The 25660-nt window shown below is 39.7% G+C and overlaps 2 protein-coding genes across 4 annotated transcripts; one reads left to right on the top strand and one right to left on the bottom strand.

Annotated features, from left to right (window-relative positions):
- Window positions 1-948: 948 nt before the first annotated feature.
- LOC132645448 (uncharacterized) lies at window positions 949-9567 on the top strand. Of its 3 annotated transcripts, XR_009584107.1 has the most exons (6): window positions 1392-1956; window positions 3052-3119; window positions 4037-4125; window positions 4814-6977; window positions 8073-8140; window positions 9058-9567. XR_009584107.1 is itself a non-coding variant. In XM_060362431.1 (4 exons), exon 4 carries the CDS (start codon window positions 4816-4818, stop codon window positions 6115-6117), a length of 1302 nt encoding a protein of 433 aa, XP_060218414.1. In that variant the 5' UTR covers window positions 1392-1956; window positions 3052-3119; window positions 4037-4125; window positions 4814-4815; the 3' UTR covers window positions 6118-7335. The 3 variants fall into 3 exon arrangements, 2 of the variants coding, with proteins under 2 accessions (XP_060218415.1, XP_060218414.1); XM_060362431.1 differs by lacking the exons at window positions 8073-8140; window positions 9058-9567 and having other exon boundaries at window positions 4814-7335; XM_060362432.1 differs by lacking the exons at window positions 3052-3119; window positions 8073-8140; window positions 9058-9567 and having other exon boundaries at window positions 949-1956; window positions 4814-7335.
- Window positions 9568-9634: 67 nt separating this feature from the next.
- Window positions 9635-11652, bottom strand: LOC132599971 (uncharacterized). Its single transcript, XM_060313114.1, has 2 exons — window positions 11449-11652; window positions 9635-10483 (listed from the first exon to the last, which is right to left on the bottom strand). The coding sequence occupies exons 1-2, from the start codon at window positions 11500-11502 to the stop codon at window positions 9785-9787; spliced, it is 753 nt and encodes a 250-aa protein (XP_060169097.1). The 5' UTR covers window positions 11503-11652; the 3' UTR covers window positions 9635-9784.
- Between the last annotated feature and the right edge of the window lie 14008 nt (window positions 11653-25660).

Below are 25660 nucleotides of genomic sequence, written 5' to 3'. Positions count from 1 at the left end.
CTCATATGGTATATATAATATATTGACAGGGTATTATAGAGGATCATGTTCATTTATTCAAAATAGACACTTTCCCCAAAAAAATCTCTAAGATACATCATCTTATATACATATAGTGAGACAGTATCATGGATGATCCTTTTAATGAGACACTCGTTAGTCTTCCATGATACTATCATATATACCATATACTGAGATGGTATCATAGAGGACTGCTTCAGTCCTTCAAAGAGACACTCTCTTAGTCCTCCATGATACCTTCATGATATATAAGTATACTCAGATGGTATCATGGAGGACTGCTTCAGTCCTTCTCTTAGTCCTCCGTGATACCATCATGACACACAAATATACTGAAATGGTATCATGGAGGAAGAGTTTTGGACCAGGGGGTACTCCATTAAATATTTTTAGCCGACTGGGTAAAAGTGAAGTTAATTTAGCAGGGGGCAAGGCGGCATGGGCGGATAAATATTTTACATTTCAGAGATATTTTGTGTTGTTTTTTCTAAATCATTTCATAAGACATTCTCAATTGTGTTGTCTTACTCCTTCTATCCCAATACCGTAAATTCGGACATGTCATCTTTAAATTTTTAAAATAAAATTTACATGTTGAACAAGTATGATGGCTCGTTTGGTCCTCGGTAGTAACTAATGATTTTTTGTTTTGTTTTGGCCTAATCTGAGGTGTGGTCAAAAGTTACACTGTGCACCTGACGAAACGGAAAAAACGAAAATAGAGAGGCCCTCAGCAACCACTTAAATTCCATATGGACGTTTTATTGATGATAGAAAAATTAAGTCGCTGATCACTGGGAAGCAGAGGTTGATGTAAGTATAGGACTATATATATAGTTTAAATACTTTGAAATATATATATTTATATTAATCTGCACTCGTCTTTTTAGAGTATACCATAATAAGTACAATGATATTCCAGACGCAGTAAGTTAAAATCCTGAATTATGTCTTTGGAGTACATAACAAAGCAACAAGAGACAAATTACAATGTAATCACTATCGACCATTCTAAATACAACCACCAAATTCCACGGCCCCTTTTTCTCCTTAGGCACGAAAAGGCAAATGAAAAAAAGAATTGGGGGGGGGGGGGGGGGATAGAAATTAGAAAAAAGGGTATAAAAGAAAAGAAAAATTAAAAGAACTCTCAGTTTGTCCACAATGCTTGGAGCAACTTCATCTTAGACGTGCCTTCACATTTCTCCTCCCTTCATTTGAAAGGGAGAAAGTTGACTTTAAGAAATAAGGTGCTGCTGGTCGCTTTATTAGTAAGTAAGCTTGTTTATCTCCTCAATAATAGCGAAAGATCACTCCTAAAAGCAAGCGCTCTCTTATAGTATGTTACGTCCCGTATTTTTATACATTGGGACAACCCGGATTAACTATGATAAATTAAGGCCAAGACTATTCCGGGATTTGAAATCGGGACTTTTGACCTTTGATTTTATTTTGAGACATAAGTTGTGTATGAAATTGTTAGCTTGAACACTTAGGAAAAATTGGGACCATAATTCATAAATTTGGAAATTAAAACTCTTGCAAAAAAAAAAAAAAAAGAAGAAAGAAGATGTGTGGATTGAAGTGGTCCCCACACATTGTTGTGGCCAATTTTAATTGGTCCAACACATGTGTGGGCCCAAAGACAATAAGAGATATTTTAAGGGGACTTAAAAGATGACCACTTAGTCATCTTTCTCTCATTTCACATTCCCACACTTAGAAAATAAAGCAAGAAGTTGAGGAACCAAAACCATGGCTCACGGCCAAGACCATGGAAAACCAAATCCAAATCAAGCCCCTCTAAAAATATTTCTTGGGTACAAATCAACTAATTAGAGGTCCCTAAGTAACTTGGAAGCATTGTTGGAGTGATCAAGTCTTTCATTTAAGAGATTTGCAAACCCTAGCCTATTGGTGGATTGAAGAAGAAAGGTGAGATCTAATCTTGTTTTTGAGTTATAAATGTTGTATGCATATTATAGTATGTCAATATGGATGAAAAATCATGAAATGTAGTATGTTGGAAGTTGGGTCGTGTATGGTGTGTGAAGTTGTGTAAATGGGTGTTGTGACTAAGTGAAGAATTAACTCTATTTAGTATGTTGATTGTTGTAGGGTGAAGAAATGAATGAGAACTATCGATGTATGTATATAGGTGGGTATGTAGCCGTGTATATGGCCTCCAATTTGTAGCAAAGAATGAATTAATATCGCTTAGCGTCGAAATGGTTGTTGTGATGACTTTTGTGTTGGAAATGAGAGTTAAATACCCGAAATTGATATGGTAAATGTGCGGACTGATTTGGAGAACTTTGTGCATTGAATGCAATCCTTATATATGAGAACCATTAATATATATGTATGTGTAGTGTGGACGAATGTGGGTCGTATAATATGTCGAAGATCGCATTAGTATCGCTTAACGTTTTAGTTGTCGTTGTTATGAATTTTAGTTGGAAATGAGCAATTAATAACTCAAGATTGATGTTGAGAATTTGTGGGCTGTTTTGAGGTTAGTTGTGCGTTTGACGTAAGTTGTATATTTTATGAAAATCATATCGTTCTATTGTAGATTGTGATACAAAACATGACTTGAAAATGAGGAAAGTGAAAAAAAAGGGGTTGCTCGGCTAAGGGGACTGTTTTCGGGCAACATAGAGAAAAATTCTTGGCTTGTTGGAAAAATTATGTGAATTGTTTAGAATGTTGTTAGTATGGATTTGGGTTAATAATCGAATGTACGAACGATATTGTGGCTTGAAAGTAAGCCGTTGAAACGAATATTTGGAAAGTTGTTGAAAGATGTAAAAGAGAGCTATTAATGTTGTTTTGCCTTTCGAATTGATTATTGATGTTGCTAGGTTGGTTATTGTGGTTGTTGTTGTTGATTTTGAGCGAGATAAATTCTCGGGATGGCCTATTTATAGGGGAAGTGCTACCGAATTTTCTGTAGAATTTAATGATTAGTTGGAAAGAATGGCTCAAGTGCCCTTAACTAATGTTTGGTATTCGTTGGCGTATTTGTAGACCTTGGGGAGCCCGAGGCGTAGATTGGAAATTTACTTTAGATTGGCTATTTTGGAAGTGCGTACGAGGTATGTAAAGCAACCTTCCTTCTTTTGGCATGCCTTAGTTTTACATAGGCTAGATTAGAGCTTTAAGGGAATTCCAAATTCGAGATCCGAGCATGTTATGATCCATATATATATTCTTTGGCACTCTTATGTATGTTTTTATGAAATATGAACCATGATGTATTTGAAGTAATCGCTTTCCGAAATTCGCATAGAAAATGTTCACTTTAAGGAATTTTGTAATCTCTGAATGCCATATTTTTCGCATAGAGGCTCGGATCGCTCCAAAATTTTTTATAGGAGTTTGCTTGATGTATAATGGGTATGTTTTTCATAGGCGGGCTCAGTTCGGGTCTATACTCGTCCGTGGGTCCCGCGACGCCCTTTATGTAAATTCGACAACTTTGAATCAAAAAGTGATAATTATTATTCCGATTTCGAATATGACTATTTTACTTATCCTTCGGATTTATAATAATGATTTTATGCATATGATTCCTCACTACTCCGCTCGTGCCTACTATGATATCGTTCGCCGGTTCCCGGGCCGGTTCTGTTGTCGTGCGCTTTTTGATACATTCCGGTGTTATGCTGTGTTTATGGTTCACCGTGCTCCTCGCTCGAGGGCCGGGTTCCACTTATGTTTGGCGTTATGCTGTGTTTGGCGTTATGCTGTGTTGTGATGTGTGACGGGGATTCGGAGATTTGAAACTTTCTGGTGTTATGCTGTGTTGTGGCGCCATCGACAGGCGGGCGACCACATTTTCCAGTGCCCTATGCATAATTTATACTTTGGAAATAAACATTTTGATATGTATTATTTTCTATATATCTGATTCGATTATTATTCAGATTTATTTCTGTACCTTCTGTTTTGCATACTCAGTACATATTTCGTACTGACCCCCTTCTCCGGGGGCTGCGTTTCATGCCCGCAGGTACAGACGCACAGCCTGGTGATCCACCTGTTTAGGACACCCTTTCTGCTATTCGGAGTGCTCCTCTCTTTCCGGAGCTTATACTTTTGGTATATATATTTATTAGTGCATTTGTATATATTCGTTCATGGGTACGGCGGGGCCCTGTCCCGTCATATGATTTTGTCGGTCTGTTTAGAGGTCTGTGGACATGTTTGTGGGTTAGGGTCTTTCTGTATGGATGTATGTACATGTCGTTTGGGCGATCCCATACGCCGAGGCGGCCGGTCCGCATATGTTGTTTGGGCGATCCTATACGCCGAGGCGGCCGGTCCGCATATGTTTATATATTACTTGGTTAGACCTGTGTGGCTTTTGTTGGTATTTTCTGCGTGCAGGGTATATTGGATAGTCCGTAAAACAAAGGAAACTCTGCCGAAATTTTTCTGGAAATTATCTAAATTTGAAATAAAGCCTTGTCGGCTTCCGCCATATACTAGAATGAGTTGATAGAATTTGAGATAATATTTGATAGATGGGTTCGGGTGCCCAGATCGGGCACTAGTCACGGCCTACGGGGTTGGGTCGTGACAGAAGTGGTATCAGAGCGGTTTGTCCTCGGAGTGTCCACAGATCGTGTCTAGTAGAGTCTTGTTTATCGGTGTGTTGTGCACCACATCTATAAACAGGAGGCTACATGACATTTAGGATGTTGTCTTTTCTTCTGATCTTAGATCGTGCGATAGAACTGTGCTATTAGGATGATTCTGTTTTGATCTGTTGTTGTTTTTCTTTCAGTGATGCCTCCGAAAAAGGCGACGGCCGCCCAGAAGAAAAAGGGCGTAGTAGGAGAGACCAGCCGGGCTCAGAAGGGTACTCGGACCCTTGCTCAGATGATGCGTGATATTACGTCCCGGCCAGCCGACTCTGCTACGTCTTCATCGTCAGAGGAGTCTGGAGCAGCTTCACCATTAGCTCCAGGGGCTTCAGCTCCCGCGCCTCCAGCTCCTCAGCCAGGGGCGGAGGACAGGACACTGAGAGAGGCTGTGCAGTTATTGACCACTCTGGTAGCGGGACAGGCTCGCAGACGCGGGCGGAGAGATGATGATGATGACGATAGGCGTGACAGCCTGAGGGTTCGAGAGTTTCTATTATGTGGCCCTCCAGAGTTTTACGGGTCTAAGCCCGACGAGGACCCCCATGACTTTATTCGGGGGATGCGGCGCTCACTAGATTTGGTCAGGGCTTCAGAGACTGAGTCTGTTGAGTTGGCTTCGCATAGACTACGGGATGTCGCTGCTCACTGGTATGAGTCCTGGGAGCTATCTAGGGGTGAGGGTGCTTCCCCAGCTACTTGGGACGAGTTCGTGGCTGCTTTTACCCGCCACTTTTTGCCCCCTGAGTTACGGCGGGCGCGGGTTGACCGATTTTTACATCTGCAGCAGAGGGGTCGGAGTGTTCGTGAGTATAATATGGAGTTTGATTCTCTGGCCCGGTACGCACCTACCATAGTAGCAGATATGGCCGATCGGATGCACAGATACGTGATGGGGTTAGACCGCTACTTGATTGATGGCTGTATGGCGGTGGCATTGCAGACATACATGGATATTGCCCGACTACAGGCTTATGCTCTGGGTATGGAGGACCGACATAGAGCTGATTATTCCAGCAGAGATCGGGACAGGAGGCCGCCCAAGAGGGCCAGGTCCGCTGGGTATTCTGGGGAGCCTCAAGGCGGGCAGCCTCAACAGTATGTTAGACAGTCTTCTCAGCCAGCGCAGAGTGCGCCCCCGCAGCCTACCGGAGAGGGATTTGATAGTGCCAGATACTCAGGAGCAGGCCAGAGCTCCAGAGCTCCAGGTTCACAGGTGAGCCGAGGTTCCAGCCAGGCGAGGCCACCTATGCCTCGGTGTTCGTATTGTGGGAGATCTCATCCAGGAGAGTGCTACCGAGCTACGGGAGCCTGTTTTTCTTGCGGCCGTCAGGGCCATATGATGCGTGATTGTCCAATGGCAAGTGGTTCTGGTAGTACAGTTCAGCCGACGGGATCAGCCGCGGGTTCATCTTCTACTCCCTCAGCCATGCGCCCTGCGGGATGAGGTATGCCGGTACAGGCGGGTCGCGGTCGAGGCCGTGGCGGTGCTTCAGGTTCTAGCGGTCCCTCGAACCGCATATATGCGTTGGCCAGCCGACAGGACCAGGAGGCGCCACCAGGTGTGGTTACAGGTGATTTGAATTTTTAAATTCGTTACATTGTTTGGTAAGAAATTGATATATGCTATTCAAAAAGAAACTCCCCCGAATTTGAGTAAGATCCGTAGCATTAAATCCAACATTCGAGGACGAATGTTTTTAAGGGGGGGAGGATGTTACGTCCCGTATTTTTATACATTGGGACAACCCGGATTAACTATGATAAATTAAGGCCAAGACTATTCCGGGATTTGAAATCGGGACTTTTGACCTTTGATTTTATTTTGAGACATAAGTTGTGTATGAAATTGTTAGCTTGAACACTTAGGAAAAATTGGGACCATAATTCATAAATTTGGAAATTAAAACTCTTGCAAAAAAAAAAAAAAAGAAGAAAGAAGATGTGTGGATTGAAGTGGTCCCCACACATTGTTGTGGCCAATTTTAATTGGTCCAACACATGTGTGGGCCCAAAGACAATAAGAGATATTTTAAGGGGACTTAAAAGATGACCACTTAGTCATCTTTCTCTCATTTCACATTCCCACACTTAGAAAATAAAGCAAGAAGTTGAGGAACCAAAACCATGGCTCACGGCCAAGACCATGGAAAACCAAATCCAAATCAAGCCCCTCTAAAAATATTTCTTGGGTACAAATCAACTAATTAGAGGTCCCTAAGTAACTTGGAAGCATTGTTGGAGTGATCAAGTCTTTCATTTAAGAGATTTGCAAACCCTAGCCTATTGGTGGATTGAAGAAGAAAGGTGAGATCTAATCTTGTTTTTGAGTTATAAATGTTGTATGCATATTATAGTATGTCAATATGGATGAAAAATCATGAAATGTAGTATGTTGGAAGTTGGGTCGTGTATGGTGTGTGAAGTTGTGTAAATGGGTGTTGTGACTAAGTGAAGAATTAACTCTATTTAGTATGTTGATTGTTGTAGGGTGAAGAAATGAATGAGAACTATCGATGTATGTATATAGGTGGGTATGTAGCCGTGTATATGGCCTCCAATTTGTAGCAAAGAATGAATTAATATCGCTTAGCGTCGAAATGGTTGTTGTGATGACTTTTGTGTTGGAAATGAGAGTTAAATACCCGAAATTGATATGGTAAATGTGCGGACTGATTTGGAGAACTTTGTGCATTGAATGCAATCCTTATATATGAGAACCATTAATATATATGTATGTGTAGTGTGGACGAATGTGGGTCGTATAATATGTCGAAGATCGCATTAGTATCGCTTAACGTTTTAGTTGTCGTTGTTATGAATTTTAGTTGGAAATGAGCAATTAATAACTCAAGATTGATGTTGAGAATTTGTGGGCTGTTTTGAGGTTAGTTGTGCGTTTGACGTAAGTTGTATATTTTATGAAAATCATATCGTTCTATTGTAGATTGTGATACAAAACATGACTTGAAAATGAGGAAAGTGAAAAAAAAGGGGTTGCTCGGCTAAGGGGACTGTTTTCGGGCAACATAGAGAAAAATTCTTGGCTTGTTGGAAAAATTATGTGAATTGTTTAGAATGTTGTTAGTATGGATTTGGGTTAATAATCGAATGTACGAACGATATTGTGGCTTGAAAGTAAGCCGTTGAAACGAATATTTGGAAAGTTGTTGAAAGATGTAAAAGAGAGCTATTAATGTTGTTTTGCCTTTCGAATTGATTATTGATGTTGCTAGGTTGGTTATTGTGGTTGTTGTTGTTGATTTTGAGCGAGATAAATTCTCGGGATGGCCTATTTATAGGGGAAGTGCTACCGAATTTTCTGTAGAATTTAATGATTAGTTGGAAAGAATGGCTCAAGTGCCCTTAACTAATGTTTGGTATTCGTTGGCGTATTTGTAGACCTTGGGGAGCCCGAGGCGTAGATTGGAAATTTACTTTAGATTGGCTATTTTGGAAGTGCGTACGAGGTATGTAAAGCAACCTTCCTTCTTTTGGCATGCCTTAGTTTTACATAGGCTAGATTAGAGCTTTAAGGGAATTCCAAATTCGAGATCCGAGCATGTTATGATCCATATATATATTCTTTGGCACTCTTATGTATGTTTTTATGAAATATGAACCATGATGTATTTGAAGTAATCGCTTTCCGAAATTCGCATAGAAAATGTTCACTTTAAGGAATTTTGTAATCTCTGAATGCCATATTTTTCGCATAGAGGCTCGGATCGCTCCAAAATTTTTTATAGGAGTTTGCTTGATGTATAATGGGTATGTTTTTCATAGGCGGGCTCAGTTCGGGTCTATACTCGTCCGTGGGTCCCGCGACGCCCTTTATGTAAATTCGACAACTTTGAATCAAAAAGTGATAATTATTATTCCGATTTCGAATATGACTATTTTACTTATCCTTCGGATTTATAATAATGATTTTATGCATATGATTCCTCACTACTCCGCTCGTGCCTACTATGATATCGTTCGCCGGTTCCCGGGCCGGTTCTGTTGTCGTGCGCTTTTTGATACATTCCGGTGTTATGCTGTGTTTATGGTTCACCGTGCTCCTCGCTCGAGGGCCGGGTTCCACTTATGTTTGGCGTTATGCTGTGTTTGGCGTTATGCTGTGTTGTGATGTGTGACGGGGATTCGGAGATTTGAAACTTTCTGGTGTTATGCTGTGTTGTGGCGCCATCGACAGGCGGGCGACCACATTTTCCAGTGCCCTATGCATAATTTATACTTTGGAAATAAACATTTTGATATGTATTATTTTCTATATATCTGATTCGATTATTATTCAGATTTATTTCTGTACCTTCTGTTTTGCATACTCAGTACATATTTCGTACTGACCCCCTTCTCCGGGGGCTGCGTTTCATGCCCGCAGGTACAGACGCACAGCCTGGTGATCCACCTGTTTAGGACACCCTTTCTGCTATTCGGAGTGCTCCTCTCTTTCCGGAGCTTATACTTTTGGTATATATATTTATTAGTGCATTTGTATATATTCGTTCATGGGTACGGCGGGGCCCTGTCCCGTCATATGATTTTGTCGGTCTGTTTAGAGGTCTGTGGACATGTTTGTGGGTTAGGGTCTTTCTGTATGGATGTATGTACATGTCGTTTGGGCGATCCCATACGCCGAGGCGGCCGGTCCGCATATGTTGTTTGGGCGATCCTATACGCCGAGGCGGCCGGTCCGCATATGTTTATATATTACTTGGTTAGACCTGTGTGGCTTTTGTTGGTATTTTCTGCGTGCAGGGTATATTGGATAGTCCGTAAAACAAAGGAAACTCTGCCGAAATTTTTCTGGAAATTATCTAAATTTGAAATAAAGCCTTGTCGGCTTCCGCCATATACTAGAATGAGTTGATAGAATTTGAGATAATATTTGATAGATGGGTTCGGGTGCCCAGATCGGGCACTAGTCACGGCCTACGGGGTTGGGTCGTGACATAGTATAGATAGCATACCATATAATTTCAAGGATCAAATGCTGCACTTTAATTTGTAAAATTAGTTTTGAAATCCATAAAGCCACCAATATTCTCATTTCTCTGAGAACTCAATCAGAGTTTCATAGAACCATGTTAATTAGAATTACCAATGAATCAAGGTCCAGATGATTTTGGCATCCTATAAATATGTTCTTCACCACTTTTTTCATCAACAGCAAAAACCCATTTGCTCTTATCACCCTTCTTCACAACATGTCCATTCTGTTTCTGTCCTCCTCTCTTTAAATGAGCATAACATCCTGATTTGCTTCTCATTTCTTTCTTCCCAAACTCAGTGCTTTTCCCAATCATAGTTACCTCTAAGCCTTTACCAATCGGATGCTGTAGTGACCTTACCTTTACTTTATTCTCCACTTTCTTCAACTGTCCTCCTACCCCTTTTCTCCCTTCTACATTATTTGTAACAACCACCGATCTTTTGGGATTAACGTCGAGCTTCTCCATCAACATGTCATAATCATTCGTCTTGCAATCAACTAACGAGAAATCAATGTTCTCGTAATTGTGCAAGACCTCAACAGGGTCACCTGTTTTGAACTCCACCATGTCGTTTAACCCCGTTTCTTGAATTACTTTTTGCGTTTTATCGAGTTTTAGCTCGGGAATAATGCACACTAATTTGCCTCCTGTTTGCCGAGCTGCAGCAGCTAAGGCCACGGTTGATGAGCCTTCGGTGGTGACTTCGACTATTAGCTTGGCGCTCATTCCAGCTGCTAAGGCTGATAGGAACTCGTTGCACTCCGGTTCTTGTGTTCCACTACATGAATTGCACATATGCTTGTGTTTGCCACACTGCAAATAATTCGAATAGACAGTCAGTTACGTGTGGATTTAACTTATATACACATTAGGAATAGTTAATTTATTTTTCAAGTAGTACAATTCACTTATTTTAGTCAATTATGTATACTTATATTCTAATAGTGTAAAAATTCGTTTATATTGTTAGTGTGTAAAAGCTAAACTTACTTTACAGGTATGATTTGGAGTTTGGTATTCACAGAACTTTATAGGTATGATTTGGAGTTTGGTATTCACAGACTATCATTATATTGCCTTATTTATCAGCCTCACACGGTGATCAACAACTTCCATCTCCATGACATTTTGAAAGTATACAATATACAGACACTCCTCATTAGATTAAGGTCTTATTATACTAGATTGGATCATATGCAATTTTTCTTTTTCTGAAGGCATGATCTAATTGGAAAAAAAAGGAGATGGAAGAACATATCCTCTGTTTGATTACATTATTTGGAAATTAAGGATTGATATTGTAAATATTGTAAACGGCAGTGTCAATCTCAAATGGATATCAATGCTTCAAAAGGGATGAGTTGAACAAACGGATGAGATTTTTTTTATTCCTCTGCAAATAGAGGATGAAATTTTTGACAAGGTAAATTTATAAATGGAGCAATTCCTCTTATGTTACATAAGGAGGTTTTTTTTCTTATTATTTTTTTGTTTTCTTTAATATACATATATCTCTTATGACATACTGTCTATATATGCTTCTATTTGCTTCCCATCAGAATCAAAAATACAGCAAAGGTAACAATATCTTTTGATATGACTAAAATATTAGACTCGAACCCACAATTCCAAAAGCTTAATTCATAATATGTAACAGAAATCAGAATTTGTTCGTTAAAATTAAAGAAATTATATACTACCACTATATTTAGCAAGACAAGCCAACTACGATAGGATCATCTAGGGGAAATTAATTATAATGGGGGTGAGAGACTTACCAACTTTAGGGTGTCAAGATATGCATTGGCAGCATATTTTGGGGACCATTCCATTCTTATAATTAGCGAAACAAACAAATGATAATTAAGAAGAAGCTAATCGCAGGTTGTCTTCTTTAATTCACCTCCTTAATCTTTCTCCCCTTCCTTGTTGTAAAACGATTGCAGTGTATTTCGTGATTTTTTTTTTAAAAGGCTGTTATATGTTTTCTTTGTACGAGAGATATTTAAGGACCCTTACATTACTTGTGTGATATGAAGTCGTCAATTACCCGCATTTTTGGGGGAATCCACCCTTTGGTCAACTAGATTGTCTACTTGGCTTATCTTTCTAAATTCGGAGAAGGGCCAAATATACCTCGTACTATTGGAAAAGGGCCAAATATACCCATCTTGGGTCCAAATATATCCCATTTTTTTGCGCTGATTGCCCTTCTTTTGGGGTGGTCTTTAAATTTTGCCCTTCAAATTTGTGATCATTAAATTTTCCCCCTCATATTTGTGGTCTTTAAGTTTTGCCCTTTGCTTGGAAAGATGGGCGAATACATGAAGTTCTGGGTTCGAATCTGTCACGCCCCGAACCATGGCCTGGACGTAACACGACACTCGGTGCCTGACTGCATGTGACCGAGCGAACCACATGGCTTGCTGAATCATCATGATACAAAACATAAGCGGAATATAACGTGAATGCATGATGAGCCTTTATAAAACATGGTAAGTCATAATACTTAATAAAATACTTGTTTAAACATGAGTGAGCCAAAATGGCTATACGACTCCAAGTGTCTGACATGACATAACTGACTTGTCTAGTCTATGAAACCTCTATCATGAGTCTAACTGGAAAACATACTTACTGGGACAAGGCCCTCAGCATACCTTTAGATGCAAAACTAAATAAAGAAAGACAATGTCTAAACCCCGAATGAGATGGGGCTCACCAATAAGCTGGTACGTGCAAATCCTAATGAGCAGAATCGTCGTCCTGTAAATCCGTACCTGCATCGTGAAATGCAGGCCCCCGGGCAATAAAAGGGGACGTCAGCAGATTGAATGTACTGGTATGTAAAACAACCGAAAGAAACAATATGGGACATGGAATAACATGATAAGAACTGAAACTGAAAACCTGGACATGAACATGAGCATGAGTACATATGTATATATATAACATAAGTAAAAACATGATAAGTAGGGAGAGCATTTCATAAACCGACACATGATATCACCACGTGGATACGTGGAGTCTGGTACCTCGCCGGACTAGCAGAGCCCCTATACCTTGCCAGGGTATAAGGTGGTAACGTGCCTGATGGATCCATTCAGTGTAAAATTAAGGTATCGTCCTAACTGGGCGGAGCGATCCTTGTCCTATGGTGGCTACATAGTTTCAGGCTATCTGAGCCTTCTCGGTAATTCGTGCAACTCCCAAAAACATGAACATAATATAGTTGGCTAAGAAGCCCATGACTTTCGTGAATTAACTTGTACTTGTCTTGTAATCATGATTTCACGAAATAACTTGTAAACATGGTTTCATGAAATAGCTTGTAAACATGTTCTTGATTTATGAGTAATACAATAGTTCATAATCATCTATTTGTAATTGACTTGAAAACATGCTTGTAACTTGAAAATAAAATCATAAAGTTTGATATGAACATGATGAGAACACATGAGGAAGAATTCATGATTCATGTGTTACGTCCCGTATTTTTATACATTGGGACAACCCGGATTAACTATGATAATGTAAGGCCAAGACCATTCCGGGATTTGAAGTCGGGACTTTTGACCATTTGATTTTATTTTGAGACATAAGTTGTACATAAAATTGTTGGAATTGTACACTTAGAAAAAAAAAATTGGGACCACAATTCACAAAATGAGAATTTAAAAATCTTGCAAAATAAGGCCATGGTGGCCGTGTATATGAAGTGGTCCCACACAATTGTGTGGCCAATTTTAAATGGTCCAACACATTGTGTGGGCCAAAGACTTGTATAGATATTTGGTGGACACCTAAAAGATGAAAACCAAGTCATCTTTATTCATTTCCCACACTTAGAACAAATAGCAAGAAGGAGAAAAACCCCTCCAACCTCACGGCTGAACCATGGAAAAATCAAGATCATTTCTAGCCTCTCCAAATTTTTTTTCTTTGGTATAAACCCACTATTTTGAGGTCCCTAAGTAGCGTGGAAGCTTCGTTGGAGCGATCAAGCCATCAATTTTGTGGATTTCAAACCCTAACCAAAGTGTGGAATTGGAGAAGAAAGGTAAGTTTTTCTCTTGTTTATGAGTTATAAATGTTGTATGCACATTTTAGTATGTTAATATGAATGAAAATCATGAAATATTGTATGTTGGAAGTGGGTTGGGTGAAGGGTGGTCTAGCCGTGCAAATGGGTGTTGAAAAATTGAATTGATGATTAATTGTTTGTAGCCTATTTGATTGTTGTAGAGAGGAGAAGAGAATAAAAATCATCGAAATATATATATGTGTAATGATAGATGGACATGGGTCATGCTATATGCCAAAGAACACACTAATGTCGCTTAGCGTTTTAATGGTTGTTGTGATGACTTCTAGTTTGGAAATGAAAGTTTAATGTCCCAAAGTGATATGGTGAATTGTTGCGGGCTGATTTGAGGCTTATTGTGCGTTTGGCGTAATTTGTATATCCACGAAAATGATATCGTTATATTGTAAATTGTCGATACAAATCATGAATTGAAAATGAGGAATGTGTAAAAAGGGGCTGTTCTCGGTTGGGACTGTTTTCGGCCAACTTGGAGAAGTTGTTGGATTATTGGAAATATTATGTGAATCGTTTAGAATGTTCTTGAATGTTGTAGTATGGGTTTGGGTTAATAATCGAATGTACGAACGATATTATGGCTTTAAGGTAAGCCATTAAATGGAATAATTGGAAAGTCGTCGAATGGTGTAAAAGAGAGCTACTAATGTTGTTTTGCCTTTCGGATTGATTATTGATGATACTAGGTTGGTTATTGTGGTGGTTGTTGTTGATTTTGAGCGAGTTAAATTCTCGGGATGGCCTATTTACAGGGGAAATGCTGCCGAATTTTCTGTAGAATTTAATGTTAGTTGGAATAAATGGCTTAAGTGCCTATGGTTAATATTGGATATTCGTTGGCTTATTTGTAGACCTTGGGGAGCCCGAGGCGTAGATTGGAATTTACTTTAGATTGGCCATCTTGGAGTGCGTACGAGGTATGTAAGGCAACTTCCTTTCTTTTTGGCATGTCTTAGTTTTCATAGGCTAAATTAGAGCCTTAAGGAAAATTCTAAATCCGAAATCCGAGCATGTTATGATCCGTATATGTTCTTTGGCACTCTTATGTATGATTTGATGAAATATGAACCTTTACGTATTCGAAAAATCGCTTTTCGAACTTTGCGCAAAAAGGTTTCACTTTAAAGAACTTCGAAATTTCCGAATGCCATATCTTTCACATAAATGCTCGGATTGCTCCAATATATATTTTTATAAAAGTTTGCATTACGTATAACGAGTATGTTTTCCATAAGCGGGCCCGACTTGGGTAAATTCCCGTCCATGGGTCCCGCGACCTTCCTTTATGTAATTCGAGAACTTTTGAAAGGATTTGTTAAGACTATTATTTCGATTTTCAAATATAATCATTTTACTTATGTTTGAATTTATGAGGATGATTTTATGCATATGACTACTCACGACTCTATTCGTGCATTTTGTCATTCCCTTCGCCGAGTCCCGGGCCGGTTCTGTTATCGTGCACATTTTGATATACTCCGGAGTTATGCTGTGTTTATGGTTCACCGAGCTACTCGCAAAAGAGGGTCGGGTTCCACCTATACTTGGTGTTATGCTGTGTATGGCGTTATGTTGTGATGTGATATGTGACGGGGATACGGAGATTTGAGACTTTCTGGTGTTATGCTGTGTTATGGGGCCATCGACGGGCGGGCGACCATATTCCTCTGTACCCTATGAATGATTTATATTTTTAAACTAAACATTTTGATATGATTGGATTTGTACTTATGTTCGGCACTTCTGCTTCGTTTATGTCTCAGGTTTGTTTTCTGTATATTCTGCTTAGCATACTCAGTACATATTCCGTACTGACCCCCCTTTCTTCGGGGGGCTGCGTTTCATGCCCGCAGGTACAGACACACAGTTTGGTGATCTACCCATTTAGGACACCCTCTTCTGTTGTTTGGAGTGCTCTTCTCATTTCAGAGCACACATTTTTGTATATATTTGTTCGCTATGTATATATGTATTTGTTCAGGGGTACGGAGGGGCCCTGTCCCGTCATATGTTTCGGTTTTTCTGTTTAGAGGTTTGTAGACGTATTTGTGGGTGTGTGTGCTTACTTCTGTACAGATGAGTTTATATGACCCTATTCGCTATGACAGCCTTGTCGGCTTTTAACGTATTTGACAGCCTTGTCGGCTTTTGACACATTTGATAGCCTTGCCGGCTTTTTGATATATGTGCATATGTTCGGCGATGTATATTCCGCCGCCTCTTCTGATTCTGATATAATGTTTTGTACGCGCAATCGCGCAAGATAATATTCGTTCTCAACTCTGTTTAAAAAAAATGATGAATATGAAATCCGTATTAAGCTTTGCTATGATGATTTAGTTTGTATGTCCGTATGGGTACCCAAGTAGGGCACCAGTCGCGGCCCACGGGGCTGGGTCGTGACAGAAGTGGTATCAGAGCGGTTTGTCCTCGGAATGTCTACAGACCGTGTCTCGTAGAGTCTTGTTTATCGGTGTGTTGTGCACCACATCGATAAACAGGAGGCTACAGGACATTTAGGGTGTTTCCTTTCTTTGAATCTTAGATCGTGCGATAGAGCCAGCCGTAGGAAATGAATCTCTTTCTACTAACCTTTAATTTCAGCTGGTGGACGGTATCGACGTAAGAAAGTGACCGATGATATTGGAAGCTGTACCGTACACAGGTAAGAAATGGTATGAAAGATGTATGTCGGGAAAGTTATTTGGAGTATGATGGAAAAATAAAGTTGAAGATTGAAAAGAAAAATAAACAGGGAGATGTCACCGGTGCCGTTTGAGTTGGGCATGTGAGGTAAGCCTCGACATTTGTATACATTTATTTGCAATTGTTAGCCCTGTGTGGCTATGATATGACCTGATATGATATATGTATACGTATATGTGTTGGCCCTGTAAGGCATGATTGGTATTTCCTGTGTACAGGTTTTGGAATAGTAAGAAATACAGAGGAACCTCTGCCAAAATTTTTCCAGAAATATAAAGAGAGAAAATGAGATATAAGTTCTCAACATGTTTTGAAAGTCGATACCGATAGGGTAAATCTATCATGATGGATTAAAGTTAAGAGATACCCTCCATGGCATTCGTAAGAAGCATTATCCTTAATTGGGAAATTTTATTCCGAGAAATATATGAGTAGCAAATTCGTAATTTATTTAAATGGATCAGAATATGTTCCAATCACATGTTGCTTCAGAAAAGATTATGTGAAAGGCAGAAATGTCCAACGATTAAGTTTCGATTCATTTGAAGAATACTAAATGTATAACAGGCAGTTGGGAATTAAATAGTTTGCTTACGACTCAAAAGAAATACATATATCTATATATATGTATAAATATGGAGGTAATTATGTGAATTAAGTACCAAAGGATTTCGCGATATTCGTCAGATTTTAGTGTTCTTTTGCTGGTGGTTGTAGAATGCCTTACAGTAATATTTTATCAGTCTTCATCGACTAATTGGAGATGGAATTTGTGGGATGAAAACTTAAATTTGTGGGCTGTTTAAAATTATATATGTATATGCATGAGGAGAAAAATATTGAGGATTTATAGTGGGCGACACGGTGACTATATAGTCCGAAAAGAAGAAAGAGCAATGCGGCTCTAGAATTAGAGTGAGTTTGAACAAATGATTGCAGATGTCTTGGGAAAGAAATGACAGTGATATATATATGTATGTATAGGACCCCCATTTATGATTTTGCCGATTGATTGGCGAACCTTAATAGACAGCGTTATAATATACGGGAGACATTACCAGAATAGAATTTATGAGACAAAGTGAAAGGTATGATACAGATGTTACGAGATAAACAAATATTGATTTTGCTATGGGTTGAGATTGGAAGATGCTAATACGACGATATTTTGGAAAAAAAAAAAAAGTGAACCGTAAGAAACGTAATTACGCAGAGCTCCTAAAAGAGTCGACGGGCAAGGCACGAAATTACTTGCGAAAAACGAACTGGAATGTAATAATGCAGGGCAAAAGAAAAACCTATGGCATGGAATGATGAATCATGCGAATATTGAGTAATTTGACTATCGAGAAAATAGAACGACGGATAAGGAACGGGTATGAAGGAAGGATATGATTATTAAAGGATAAATTGCTATATTAATTAAATTATTCGAGTGCCAGCTATCAGATAAGATTTGTACTATGTGGTTGAGAATTTCATCACTTCGTGATTTTGTTAAGATCTCGTACGAAGATAATCAAGTTATAAATTATAAAGGGAAAACATGGATACAGTATGAGCACAACCCCAAAAGAGGGGGAGCGGATGAAAGAGAAGTAAAGTAAGTATAAATGAAAATAATTGACACACACAAGATTAAAGCGATAACGAATTGGCCTAGGTCTTCGACATAGACCGAGATACACAGTTTTCGGGGATTAGCCAGGTATTACAGAAAAATTTGTGAAGGACCTTGCTTCTTCTACGGCACTATTAGCGAAGCTAACTCAGAAGGCCGTGGAATTTCAGGGAACCAGTACGTGTGAATGCAGTTTCCAGTACTGGAGGGAAAAATTAATTACAGCTCTAGTTCTCGCTCTTCCCGAGGGGCCAGTTGGGTATGTTACTTATTATGATGCTTTTGGTATTGGGATAGGTTATGAATTAGTGCAGCACAGTTGAGTTATGGCCTAGGCCCCCCCGGCAGTTTAAATCACACGAGAGAAATGATCCCATACATAATCTGGAATTAGCCGCGGCGATTCATGTCTTCAGAATGTGGCGGCATTACGTACATGGGGACTACGCTGTTATTTATACGGACCATAAGAGCCCCAGTATATTTTTAAGCAAAAGGGAGCTAAATCTGCGGCATAAATGGCTTGAATTATTGAAAGATTATAATGTCGATATTCTGTGTCATCCTGGAAAAGCCAATGTGGTAGCTAATGCACTTAGCCGTAAGTCCATGGACAGTTTGACTGATGTGCAGTTTGATGAGAAAGAATTGGTTAGTGGAAATTTATCAGTTAGCTAGCCTTGGAGTCCGTTTGGTCGATTCTGGAGATATTGGGATTTTGTTCGAGAAGTTGCTGAATCGTCGATTATAGAAGAAGTAAAACAGCATCAGTTTGAGGATCCTATCCTTGTACAGTACAAAGATGCGACCTTTGATAAAGAAAAGACTTAGTTTGAAATTTCGTCTGCAAGGGGTATTAATATACGGAGGCAGATTATGTGTGCCCGACGTTGCAGGGCTATGATGATCAATTATGAGCGAAGCACAAAATGTTCGACATTCTGTTCATTCTGAATCCACAAAAATGTATCATGATCTTAAATATTTATGCTGATGGGATGGTATGAAAAAGGGACACTGCAGAGTTCGTTGGCCAATGCCCAAACTGTCAGTAAGTCAAGATCGAGTATCAAAGGCCCGGCAGATTGCTTCGGGAACTAGAAATTTCAGTTTGGAAACGAGGAACGATTCGCATGAACTTCATTATAGGCTTACCGCGCACTCAACGTGGATGCGATTCTATTCGGAGTATTGTTGATAGATTAATAAAATCTGCCCATTTTCTTCCAGTCAGGACTACTTATTCGGCTGAGGGTTATGACAGAGTGTATATTAATGAGATAATAAGACTTCACGGGATTCCTATACCTATTATAACCGACTGAGGTGCTCAGTTTACGGCTAACTTTTGAGGATCGTCCCAGGAAGGACTTGAGACTCAGATGAGTCATAGCACAATATTTCATCCTTAGTCCGACGGACAGGCCGAGTGTGCTATTCAGACACCGGAAGATATGCTATGGGCCTGTGTTATTGATTTCAGAGGTTGTTGGGGTGATCATTGTCGCTAATTGAATTTGCTTATAATGAAAATCGTTATCACTCCAGCATTCAGATGGCACCGTATGAGGCTTTGTGTGGCAGGAAAAGCAGATCTCCGATTGGTTGGTTTGACGTGGGTGAGATCCAGTTAATTGGTCCAGATGTGATCCAGTAAGCAGTCGATAAAGTGAAACTGATTCGAGAGCGACTATTAGCGGCCCCGAGTCGACAGAAATCTTATGCTGATAAACGACGTCGACCGTTAGAGTTCCAGATTGGCGATTGGGTGTTCCTAAAAAGTGTCACCTATGAAAGGTATTATGAGATTTGGCAAGTAAGGAAAGCTCAGTCCGAGATATATTGGGCCGTATCTGATTATTCGTATAATAGGAAAAGTGGCCTATGAATTGGATCTGCCAATTGATTTGAGAACAACAACCGGGAAGAAATTCTGATTGTGGTGGTTGTTGTTGATTTTGAGCGAGTTAAATTCTCGGGATGGCCTATTTACAGGGGAAATGCTGCCGAATTTTCTGTAGAATTTAATGTTAGTTGGAATAAATGGCTTAAGTGCCTATGGTTAATATTGGATATTCGTTGGCATATTTGTAGACCTTGGGGAGCCCGAGGCGTAGATTGGAATTTACTTTAGATTGGCCATCTTGGAGTGCGTACGAGGTATGTAAGGCAACTTCCTTTCTTTTTGGCATGTCTTAGTTTTCATAGGCTAAATTAGAGCCTTAAGGAAAATTCTAAATCCGAAATCCGAGCATGTTATGATCCGTATATGTTCTTTGGCACTCTTATGTATGATTTGATGAAATATGAACCTTTACGTATTCGAAAAATCGCTTTTCGAACTTTGCGCAAAAAGGTTTCACTTTAAAGAACTTCGAAATTTCCGAATGCCATATCTTTCACATAAATGCTCGGATTGCTCCAATATATATTTTTATAAAAGTTTGCATTACGTATAACGAGTATGTTTTCCATAAGCGGGCCCGACTTGGGTAAATTCCCGTCCATGGGTCCCGCGACCTTCCTTTATGTAATTCGGGAACTTTTGAAAGGATTTGTTAAGACTATTATTTCGATTTTCAAATATGATCATTTTACTTATGTTTGAATTTATGAGGATGATTTTATGCATATGACTACTCACGACTCTATTCGTGCATTTTGTCATTCCCTTCGCCGAGTCCCTGGCCGGTTCTGTTATCATGCGCATTTTGATATACTCCGAAGTTATGCTGTGTTTATGGTTCACCGAGCTACTCGCAAAAGAGGGTCGGGTTCCACCTATACTTGGTGTTATGCTGTGTATGGCGTTATGTTGTGATGTGATATGTGACGGGGATACGGAGATTTGAGACTTTCAGGTGTTATGCTGTGTTATGGCGCCATCGACGGGCGGGCGACTATATTCCTCTGTACCCTATGAATGATTTATATTTTTAAACTAAACATTTTGATATGATTGGATTTGTACTTATGTTCGGCACTTCTGCTTCGTTTATGTCTCAGGTTTGTTTTCTGTATATTCTGCTTAGCATACTCAGTACATATTCCGTACTGACCCCCCTTTCTTCGGGGGGCTGCGTTTCATGCCCGCAGGTACAGACACACAGTTTGGTGATCTACCCATTTAGGACACCCTCTTCTGTTGTTTGGAGTGCTCTTCTCATTTCAGAGCACACATTTTGGTATATATTTGTTCGCTATGTATATATGTATTTGTTCAGGGGTACGGAGGGGCCCTGTCCCGCCACATGTTTCGGTTTGTCTGTTTAGAGGTTTGTAGACGTATTTGTGGGTGTGTGTGCCTACTTCTGTACAGATGAGTTTATATGACCCTATTCGCTATGACAGCCTTGTCGGCTTTTAACGTATTTGACAGCCTTGTCGACTTTTGACACATTTGATAGCCTTGCCGGCTTTTTGATATATGTGCATATGTTCGGCGATGTATATTCCGCCGCCTCTTCTGATTCTGATATAATGTTTTGTACGCGCAATCGCGCAAGATAATATTCGTTCTCAACTCTGTTTAAAAAAAAATGATGAATATGAAATCCGTATTAAGCTTTGCTATGATGATTTAGTTTGTATGTCCGTATAGGTACCCAAGTAGGGCACCAGTCGCGGCCCACGGGGCTGGGTCGTGACAGAAGTGGTATCAGAGCGGTTTATCCTCGGAATGTCTACAGACCGTGTCGCGTAGAGTCTTGTTTATCGGTGTGTTGTGCACCACATCGATAAACAGGAGGCTACAGGACATTTAGGGTGTTTCCTTTCTTTGAATCTTAGATCGTGCGATAGAGCCAGCCGTAGGAAATGAATCTCTTTCTACTAACCTTTAATTTCAGCTGGTGGACGGTATCGACGTAAGAAAGTGACCGATGATATTGGAAGCTGTACCGTACACAGGTAAGAAATGGTATGAAAGATGTATGTCGGGAAAGTTATTTGGAGTATGATGGAAAAATAAAGTTGAAGATTGAAAAGAAAAATAAACAGGGAGATGTCACCGGTGCCGTTTGAGTTGGGCATGTGAGGTAAGCCTCGACATTTGTATACATTTATTTGCAATTGTTAGCCCTGTGTGGCTATGATATGACCTGATATGATATATGTATACGTATATGTGTTGGCCCTGTAAGGCATGATTGGTATTTCCTGTGTACAGGTTTTGGAATAGTAAGAAATACAGAGGAACCTCTGCCAAAATTTTTCCAGAAATATAAAGAGAGAAAATGAGATATAAGTTCTCAACATGTTTTGAAAGTCGATACCGATAGGGTAAATCTATCATGATGTATTAAAGTTAAGAGATACCCTCCATGGCATTCGTAAGAAGCATTATCCTTAATTGGGAAATTTTATTCCGAGAAATATATGAGTAGCAAATTCGTAATTTATTTAAATGGATCAGAATATGTTCCAATCACATGTTGCTTCAGAAAAGCTTATGTGAAAGGCAGAAATGTCCAACGATTAAGTTTCGATTCATTTGAAGAATACTAAATGTATAACAGGCAGTTGGGAATTAAATAGTTTGCTTACGACTCAAAAGAAATACATATATCTATATATATGTATAAATATGGAGGTAATTATGTGAATTAAGTACTAAAGGATTTCGCGATATTCGTCGGATTTTAGTGTTCTTTTGCTGGTGGTTGTAGAATGCCTTACAGTAATATTTTATCAGTCTTCATCGACTAATTGGAGATGGAATTTGTGGAAAAAAAAAAGTGAACCGTAAGAAACGTAATTACGCAGAGCTCCTAAAAGAGTCGACGGGCAAGGCACGAAATTACTTGCAAAAAACGAACTGGAATGTAATAATGCAGGGCAAAAGAAAAACCTATGGCATGGAATGATGAATCATGCGAATATTGAGTAATTTGACTATCGAGAAAATAGAACGACGGATAAGGAACGGGTATGAAGGAAGGATATGATTATTAAAGGATAAATTGCTATATTAATTAAATTATTCGAGTGCCAGCTATCAGATAAGATTTGTACTATGTGGTTGAGAATTTCATCACTTCGTGATTTTGTTAAGATCTCGTACGAAGATAATCAAGTTATAAATTATAAAGGGAAAACATGGATACAGTATGAGCACAACCCCAAAAGAGGGGGAGCGGATGAAAGAGAAGTAAAGTAAGTATAAATGAAAATAATTGACACACACAAGATTAAAGCGATAAAGAATTGGCCTAGGTCTTCGACATAGACCGAGATACACAGTTTTCGGGGATTAGCCAGGTATTACAGAAAAATTTGTGAAGGACCTTGCTTCTTCTACGGCACTATTAGCGAAGCTAACTCAGAAGGCCGTGGAATTTCAGGGAACCGGTACGTGTGAATGCAGTTTCCAGTACTGGAGGGAAAAATTAATTACAGCTCTAGTTCTCGCTCTTCCCGAGGGTCCAGTTGGGTATGTTACTTATTATGATGCTTTTGGTATTGGGATAGGTTATGAATTTGTGCAGCACAGTTGAGTTATGGCCTAGGCCCCCCCGGCAGTTTAAATCACACGAGAGAAATTATCTGGAGTTAGCCGCGGCGATTCATGTCTTCAGAATGTGGCGGCATTACGTACATGGGGACTACGCTGATATTTATACGGACCATAAGAGCCCCAGTATATTTTTAAGCAAAAGGGAGCTAAATCTGCGGCATAAATGGCTTGAATTATTGAAAGATTATAATGTCGATATTCTGTGTCATCCTGGAAAAGACAATGTGGTAGCTAATGCACTTAGCCGTAAGTCCATGGACAGTTTGACTGATGTGAAGTTTGATGAGAAAGAATTGGTTAGTGGAAATTTATCAGTTAGCTAGCCTTGGAGTCCGTTTGGTCGATTCTGGAGATATTGGGATTTTGTTCGAGAAGTTGCTGAATCGTCGATTATAGAAGAAGTAAAACAGCATCAGTTTGAGGATCCTATCCTTGTACAGTACAAAGATGCGACCTTTGATAAGGAAAAGACTTAGTTTGAAATTTCGTCTGCAAGGGGTATTAATATACGGAGGCAGATTATGTGTGCCCGACGTTGCAGGGCTATGATGATCAATTATGGGCGAAGCACAAAATGTTCGACATTCTGTTCATTCTGAATCCACAAAAATGTATCATGATCTTAAATATTTATGCTGATGGGATGGTATGAAAAAGGGACACTGCAGAGTTCGTTGGCCAATGCCCAAACTGTCAGTAAGTCAAGATCGAGTATCAAAGGCCCGGCAGATTGCTTCGGGAACTAGAAATTTCAGTTTGGAAACGAGGAACGATTCGCATGAACTTCATTATAGGCTTACCGCGCACTCAACGCGGATACGATTCTATTCGGAGTATTGTTGATAGATTAATGAAATCTGCCCATTTTCTTCGACTGAGGGTTATGACAGAGTGTATATTAATGAGATAATAAGACTTCACGGGATTCCTATACCTATTATAACCGACTGAGGTGCTCAGTTTACAGCTAACTTTTGAGGATCGTCCCAGGAAGGACTGGAGACTCAGATGAGTCATAGCACAATATTTCATCCTCAGTCCGACGGACAGGCCGAGTGTGCTATTCAGACACCGGAAGATATGCTATGGGCCTGTGTTATTGATTTCAGAGGTTGTTGGGGTGATCATTGTCGCTAATTGAATTTGCTTATAATGAAAATCGTTATCACTCCAGCATTCAGATGGCACCGTATGAGGCTTTGTGTGGCAGGAAAAGCAGATCTCCGATTGGTTGGTTTGACGTGGGTGAGATCCAGTTAATTGGTCCAGATGTGATCCAGCAAGCAGTCGATAAAGTGAAACTGATTCGAGAGCGACTATTAGCGGCCCCGAGTCGACATAAATCTTATGCTGATAAACGACGTCGACCGTTAGAGTTCCAGATTGGCGATTGGGTGTTCCTAAAAAGTGTCACCTATGAAAGGTATTATGAGATTTGGCAAGTAAGGAAAGCTCAGTCCGAGATATATTGGGCTGTATCTGATTATTCGTATAATAGGCAAAGTGGCCTATGAATTGGATCTGCCAATTGATTTGAGAACAACAACCGGGAAGAAATTCTGATTTTGGAGCAGTACACCCGGTATTCCATGTTTCTATACTTCGTAAATGTATTGGTGACCCTTCCAGAATTTTTCCTTCAGATGATATACAGGTCACAGAGGAGCTATCTTATGAAGAGCAACCTATAGCCATATTGGATCGTCAGGTAAGAGAGTTGCGGAATAAAGAGGTGGCTTCTGTTAAAGTACTGTGGCGGAATAATAACCGCGAGGAATTAACCTGGGAGGCTGAGGAACAGATGATGAAAACGTATCCTCACCTATTTTCGGCACCTTCAGGTAATCCAATTTTTTTTTTATTTGCCTATGTGATCTGTGAATGATTTGTATATGTTGGCTATAGAAGAAACTCCCCCGAATTTGAGTAAGATCCGTAGTATTAATCCAACATTCGAGGACGAATGTTCTTAAGGGGGGGAGGATGTTACGTCCCGTATTTTTATACATTGGGACAACCCGGATTAACTATGATAATGTAAGGCCA

This window comes from Lycium barbarum, chromosome 6 (genome assembly GCF_019175385.1).
Source record: "Lycium barbarum isolate Lr01 chromosome 6, ASM1917538v2, whole genome shotgun sequence".
NCBI classification, from domain to species: Eukaryota; Viridiplantae; Streptophyta; class Magnoliopsida; order Solanales; family Solanaceae; genus Lycium; species Lycium barbarum.
The sequence above is the reverse complement of the archived record's forward strand: the minus strand, read 5'-3'. Positions and strand labels throughout refer to the sequence as shown.

Excerpts from the sequence above, each read along its gene's own strand:
- LOC132645448 (XM_060362432.1), top strand. The coding sequence starts at position 4,816 with ATGCCTCCGAAAAAGGCGACGGCCGCCCAGAAGAAAAAGGGCGTAGTA.
- LOC132599971 (XM_060313114.1), bottom strand. The coding sequence starts at position 11,502 with ATGGAATGGTCCCCAAAATATGCTGCCAATGCATATCTTGACACCCTA. Across the intron at positions 10,484-11,448 it reads ATCTTGACACCCTAAAGTTG|TGTGGCAAACACAAGCATAT; the intron begins GTAAGTCTCTCA and ends AATTATTTGCAG.